At 45.6% G+C, this 7500-nt stretch overlaps 1 protein-coding gene across 1 annotated transcript in view; it reads right to left on the bottom strand.

Moving 5' to 3' along the window:
* Nucleotides 1–4263: 4263 nt before the first annotated feature.
* nectin4a (nectin cell adhesion molecule 4a) overlaps nucleotides 4264–7500 on the bottom strand; it is a gene marked incomplete at its 3' end in the record, with an annotated part of 23193 nt that continues 19956 nt past the window's right edge. Inside the window, exons 10-11 of the mRNA XM_080860142.1 lie at nucleotides 7233–7424; nucleotides 4264–4695 (exon numbers count right to left, since the gene is read on the bottom strand). Coding sequence (XP_080716268.1) covers nucleotides 4264–4695; nucleotides 7233–7424 — 624 coding nt within the window. The remainder of the gene's footprint in view (nucleotides 4696–7232; nucleotides 7425–7500) is intronic.

Genomic DNA, 7500 nt, shown 5'->3' with positions numbered 1-7500 from the left:
CAGCGACAGCCAGCGTGTGGATGAGGATTTGGACACGAGAATGAGTCGCAGGCTGTCCGAGTGATGGTGTGACAGGCAGCCCCTGCAGTCCTATGCTTTAGAACCAAAGCTTCTTCACGTTAACACGCGCCACAAGTGTCATGAAACCAGCGTCCATCGCAGTGAGAACAGCTCGGTCAAAATCCACATTCACGTGGAACAAAATCAACACGAGGTTGACGTTTAGACAAGTGGTCACTTCTGCAAGAGTTACACTCAAAGTGAACGGCGCGAAAGGGCAGTGCGTTCTGGTCCCAGTCGCCGAAGTCAAAGAGTACGTTCCTCACAACCGCTGCAGTGACACACACACCAGACTACACAGCACAGCAATCCGCACACAATCGTACGGTCCCGCCTGTAGGAGGCTCCTATGCGTAGCGTCGCTGCATGGTTTCGAGTAGAAAGAAAAAAACAGACTGAGCTGCAGAGAAAACCCACCGCAGCTGTACCCGCGCCACGGTTTGATGAAGAACATCTGTACACAGGGAAGAAAGACCCATACGGGCACGGGGCGTAGAGAGCGAACGGGTGTGTTTGGTTGCCTGGTTTATTTTATTGGTTGCCTCTTGCCTGGTTTATTTTGCTGCACCATAAACTGTATGGTGGTGTTTGAGGAAGCTGACTAACTGAACGCCACTGTGGGTTTCATGCAAAACGTTGGTCACACCTTTAACCAGATGATAGCTAACGCGAATCCACGAGTGTCAGGACATGTTTTGTGTTGTCTATGCTGTTTGTGCAGCAGGTAATCCTATCCTATTTTACGGGCTTAAACACAAACTCCTGTTCACTTTTAGCGTCACTCTTACTGGTCCTTTAAACTACAAGCCAAGGCAAATGCCCTATCTCGCAATGTTATGTGGGATATTTTAATATGAGTCACAGTTACAAAGTGGGAAAAATACAATCCTCGATCAGCCCCTTGAAATTATGCGCTCCTATGTTTAATTATGGGTTCAACATGCTTCAACATTCCACCAAGTTTCATGAAAAGCGGTATGGTAGTGTAGCCTAATCCTGCTGACAGACAGACAGACATAGGCTAGAACCCCCTAAAAAAATGGTAACGTCTAAACGTCTTAGCGGAGGCAAGAACAACAGTTAATGAGTTTGAGTTTGACATTTAATAAGTCCTAAATCATTGCGAACAAGCTACGCATTATCTTAATGCTGGGACCCCCACTTAACCCCTACTGATAAATATGCTGTACTCCATACGCAGGAACACATATGTAGTGATGTACTCCTTTCAGATGATCACACTCTTACCATGACAACAAACAGATGAACCACGCACCTAACCATTATTTAGGCCTCCTCATTAACTCTGCAAATGCAGACATTTTCATCCCTCACACACACGCCCATCGATTAATGGACAATAGAGGTACACACACTGCCACCTGTGGTTCAGACGTAGAACTGCACCCGGCTCCTCGGGCTGCCAAGGCAAGCGGTCTTCAGGAGGACCAATCAGGTGCCACTGCCAGGGGTTTGCGCACACACACACACACACACACACACACACACTCACATGAACTGCCATCGGAGTTTCAGCAGTCAGTCAAGCGTGGATAGGTTTTAGATACATCACTGTAGTAATGGAGTTTCCAGTTATTACGTGTTTAAGCTACATTTTTGAGCCCACAGCTGTTCACAACTCCTCCGTTGATTAGAGGAGTGTCCATTTTTAGATTGCCTGACGTGTATTAGGTAGGAATGCACAAGTCTTGACTTAGCCAAGGTTTCACAAATGCACCTAAAATAATGCGAATGAGTTGGATGGAGACCCAGGTATTTTTTGGGCAGGATTTTCAGACGTACTCTGATTTGTTTACCTGCCTATGACTGGCTGATGTTACCTCCACCTCCAACAAAGTGAGTAATATGCATCAGATGGTCGGTCACACTCTGAGGACAGGCTTGGTCAGATTTTCCATTTTCTGATAACAGAGTTTGGGGCGCCTCGACCTTAGAGTGTCCAAGTTTGTTGATCGGTATAGGGATGAATAGAGAACCTTAGCTTTGAGAGAGAGACATGAACTAGCAAAAAATATATTCATCTAAAATTCAGAAGAAAAAAAAAAACATTTATATTTACACTGGGAGGAAGAGAGAGAGAGAGAGAGAGAGGGGGGGGGGGGGACAACTTTAGAAAGAAGAATGAAAGAACCTAACCAAAGATGGACAGATACTAGATGGAGAGAGAGAGATCAAAGGAGAAAGTGTATAATGAAACAGAGAGAGAGGAGAGGAGGAAGGGAAATGAATAAGAGAGATGTGTGCTATTTAGAGAGAGGGAAGGGTAAAGAAGAGCCCAGGTGTTATCAGTGAATACAAGTGAGTGCTGTACAGCCAGGCATCAGGTAGGTTTGGAGACAGAGGACAAGTCAAGGTCATCTCAGACACTTTTAATACAGTGATCCCAATTTCCCAAGGCTCTTCCCAAACAATGAATATCTGTTTCACATAGTCTGTATAATTTTCTTTCTCTATGCCATTCAAATCCATCTCAGTCCAACCTCAGAAAGACTGACTTGGCACTGATATATAAGTCCAACACAGTGCAGCGGCATATTTGCATACATATGTACATATTAGTCATAGAGAATATATACACCACCCTGCTTTGAGCAATATAAAATTAAATTCTAAAACATACATTCAAATGAGTACAAAGAAAAATGTAACGTAATACTCAGTAGCACATTGAGCAAATTATTATTACGGCAGTTCACATTAGACACACTATAAACTCCACACACACTCGGACTATACCCTCCGACACACACTCGGACTATAAACTCCACACACACTCGGACTATACCCTCCGACACACACTCGGACAATACACTCTCACACACACTTGGACAATACACTCTCACACACACTTGGACCACTCTCCCAGAGTGGGACAGCTGTGTGTTATACACACTAACGTAACACTGAGCACTGCCACTAAACCTGAAGTGACAGGCTTTTTTTTCTATACCCACATCCTACCCGCACTCACACACTAGAACCTCACTCACTTATATTAGTAATATAACATACAAGAGATTATAAAGGATTTCTTTACAGCCCACCACGGCTGTACATTGCCCTGAGGCTTAGTGTAGCATCAACACATGCCCCCAGATGTCCACATATAAACCAGACAGGAGACGTGTCTCTCAGATGTCTCTCCATATAAACCAGAGAGGGGGCATGTGTCTCGCAGATGTCCGCATATAAAGGTGATTTCATATATTTGTCTCTCATCGCAAGTGTATAGAGTGGCAAAGACATTTTAACACTTGGTTAACCAAACCATTTTCTCCCTTTGGATAGAAAACATGCAACAGTCTTACTCTGCCAGACAGTCTGTGTGAAGTTGGTCAGAGTTCTGCCCTGAGACACCTGCGTCCAAACAGGATGGAGATATATGAGGGGAAATAAATGTGATAGATGAGTCAAGTGCATCAAACAAGTGCACTTTTCTGTGAGGTGGGGGCGCGGGTGTGTGTGGTGGGCATTGTGTATGTGTGTGTGTGTGGGGGGGTTCCAACGGAACATATTGTGGAGCATGCGGGTCTGGGGGTGAGTGCACTCTCTCAGCCTCTTAGGTTGTCATGGCAAAAGATGGCACCCAACCTGGTATTTCTTGCTTCCTTCCTTCTGGTCTTTTTATGGCAAACATTCATTTGTGCCGTCATTTTTTGACATTCTTTCTTTCCGTCTCATGTAAACACTAATATTCTTTTCTCCACTTATCTTGTAAGGCCGCCCAGCTGTGATCCGTGGTCAGAGTATTTGTCTGAGGAAACGGAATCCTGGAGATCTGACAATGGACGAGCTTTAGCGTTAGCCTTAGCGTTCCATATGGTGAGAGGACATCTGCTTGTAGTGTGTGCTGGTCTTTGTTTCATGGAGTAACTCACTCCATCTCCCTCCCAAATGACTGTGACCCAGTCTTCCCGTAGCTCAACCCTTGCAGCTGTACTCCAGGATCAAGAGAAAGTATCTGATACACAGTAGGCCGTGACGTATTTGTTTAGACAGAGACTGGGAATGACGATCTGTGTCCTTTCACTCAATAAAAAATAAAAATTGATAAAAAAAAATAAGTTAACCTGTTCGACAATAAGATGGTTCCGAATTTCAGGACTGGCTAAGGGGTAAAGGTGAGAGGCATGACCCAAAAAACACCCTGCACCCCAAAACTCCAGCAAGGGGGGCTCCCCTCTAGACGACATGCGCCTTCTGCAGGAGAGGCATGGGCGGGGGCAGCAGAGACCCGTTGGGCTGGGTCTTGATTCTGAGCGACCCGTTGCTCTGCCCGTACGGGATGGACAGCGTATCGGACATCTGAGAGCTGTTGGTCTCACTACTGTGGTGCTCAAGTCCGTTAGTGTTGGTAACCTGCAGGAAGTCCGACTCATCCTCCTCCTCGAGCCCCAGGCATCTCACTCGCTCCTCCTCCTCCTCTTCCTCTTCCTCGTCGGTCAGCGGAGGGTACATTGAGACGAGCGTAGAGGCAGCCTGGTTCCTGCCGAGGGTGCTGCCTGCCGAGCGAATCCTCCCCTCTAGTGTTGGAATGGCGGTGCCGTTCCCAGGCTTAACTATCTCAGCAGTCTGGTCCATCACAGTAGGAGAGGGGTGCAGCGGAGGGTGGAACTGTTTTTGATCACCCAAGGGACAGATCAATCAGACAGAACACAAATAAGTGTTAGACGGTCACAACAGTGATACAAGTTCCTGTGGCATGAGTGTGTGTGTGGAGTGCATGTGTGTGTGTGTGTGTGTGTGTGTGTGTGTGTGTGTGTGTGGCATGTTTGTGTATGTGTGTGTGTGTGTGGCGTGTGTGTGTGTGTGTGGCATGTGTGTGTGGCATGTTTGTGTGTGGCATGTTTGTGTGTGTGGCATGTTTGTGTGTGTGGCATGTTTGTGTGTGGCATGAGTGTCCTGCCTCCTATCTTAGCTTACACAATTCCAAACATTTCCAACCTCATCGTGAAGTTTGCTGATGACACAACCATCGTAGGCCTCATCGCTAGCAATGACGAGTCAGCCTACAGAGAGGAGGTTGACACGCTAACAACTTGGTGTCGGGAAAATAACCTCTCTCTCAACATCAGTTAAACTAAGGAGATGATTGTGGACTTTAGGAGACAGCAGGGGTTGGAGCATACACCCCTTCACATCAACGGATCTTAAGTGGAAAAGGTCAGCTGCTTCAAGTTCCTCGGGGTCAACATCAGCAATGATCTCACCTGGTCAGCCCACAATGATAAGGTGGTCAAAGCTGCCCAGAAAGCCTCTTCTTCCTGAGGAGACTCAGGAAGTTTGGCATGAATCCAGTCATCCTCACCAATTTCTACAGATGCACAATAGAAAGCATCCTGACTGGTAGCATCTCAGTGTGGTTCGGGAGCTGCACAGCCATGGACCGTAAGGCCCTACGCAGTGTGGTCAGATCCTCTGAGTTCATCATCGGCAGGAAACTCCAATCCCTTCGGGACATCTACCACACAAGATGCCTCCGAAGAGCTGGCAGGATCCTAAAAGACTGTTATCACCCATCCCTCAGACTGTTCACCATGCTGCCTTCTGGTAGGCGGTTCCGAAGTATCCGGTCTCGCACCCGTAGACTGGAGAACAGTTTCTATCCTAAGGCCATCAGACTCCTAAATGGACAATAATGCACTCTCATCACTTTACACTCCCCACTTTACTTTACACAGGCTCACTTTAACTGCTGTTGGCACTACACTTGCAATATTGCACCACCCACAAGTGTCTATGTCTCTGTGTTCCATGGTTAGTATAGGTCCCATGTTAGTTCAGGTTATTATGTGTATTATATGTTCAGTATGTAGGTTCATGTAGGTTTGTGTATCTGTTTAGTATCCGTTTAGTATGTGTATTTATGTTTAGTATCTATATTGTATATTTATTGTTTATCTAGTAGGTCTACTACTTTGTCTTTTCATATGTATATCTTATGTTCAGTACTGATTGTTAAGTTATGTTAGATCATGTAGGAGTACTTATATGTTATGTTATGTCTTGTTATGTAATGGTAGTGTGGTATGGTGCCCTGTCCTAAGAATTTCAGTGCCCAGTCCGACTGTTGTTCTGTGTATCTGACAATAAAAGACTTGACTTGACTAACATTCACACTGTATGGGTGATATACTATCTCTGGTGACGAGGGCAGACTGTTAAGGTTTCACTATGGCTTACTGTTATGTACTGTATGCATTTAGGATAATGATGGGGCGAACAGCACTCTGCTAAGAAATAAATTGTTCAAGCAAATAGAACGTTGAAGTTTCAGGTGTCGCGTAGCAACCCATTACTTGTTGAGTTCAAATTACAATGAGTCTGTTACGCTAAATGACCGGACTTCTTGCGGATTGATATGAAAGATGTGAATTAGAAGCAAAAAACCCGTTGCCAATGACAGCGGTCAATATCTTTTCGCAGTGGTGAACATCAGGAAATATTCACCGGCGAACGTTGGGATGGCCCATTCAAATCAACGGTACTTTTTGGAATGTTCTGAAGGGCCATATAATAATGGTCTGTAATGTGGGGGCTCTACACAAGATTTTGATGTGATTGATTTGCTTTCCATTTCACATAACTTATAACATAACCCTAATAAATAAAATACAAGATGACTAACCCTGCTCTCCACTGTGTGCTCCCACACACACATTCTTCATCTCTGACACACTCTCCTGCTTTCTCTCAATCTCGCTGTCACGCCCTGGTGTGAAGTACTAACCTTGCTACCCATCTCTCTCTCACGCACAAGCAACACACATTTGTTCTCTCCCTCTCTCTTCTCTCTACTCTCCTTAACCCTGTTATGTGTGTCTGGACCCAGGAGGAACTTACTCAGTGTAAAGCTGCTCAGTGTGAGGTATATTCTATATTAAACTATCATAATCTATCTGTGTCATATCATGTAATGGACAATAAAGGTGATTCTGATTCTAATTGGATTCTGACTCTGATGGTTCTAATTGGATTCTGACTCTGATGGTTCTAATTGGATTCTGACTGATGATTTCTAATGGGATTCTGAGCTCTGATGATTCTAATGGGATTCTGAGCTCTGATGATTCTAATTGGATTCTGACTCTGATGATTTCTAATTGGATTCTGACTCAGATAGTTCTAATGGTTCTGGTTCTGATTCTCACCAGAGAGGCGCTGCTGTTTCTCACGTAGGACTCCACGCGGTGCCGGTTATCTTCTCTCTCCCGCTCCCTCTCCAGGTCTCGGCTCATCCGTGACTCACGGCCTCGTCGGGATGTGTTGTAGATGACCGGGCGACCCAAAGTGTCCACTGCCCCACCCATCGTGGAGCGGCTGTCCCGCGAACGAGGACGGTCCTAGGAGTTTGTGTGTGTGTTGATCGGTGTGTGTGTGTGTTTGTGTTTAGCGGTGTGAGTGTGGGTGTGAACAGAT

Source organism: Sprattus sprattus (assembly GCF_963457725.1).
Source record: "Sprattus sprattus genome assembly, chromosome: 21".
Taxonomy (NCBI): Eukaryota; Metazoa; Chordata; class Actinopteri; order Clupeiformes; family Clupeidae; genus Sprattus; species Sprattus sprattus.
Note: the sequence above shows the minus strand (reverse complement) of the source record. Positions and strands in the feature narration are given on the sequence as shown.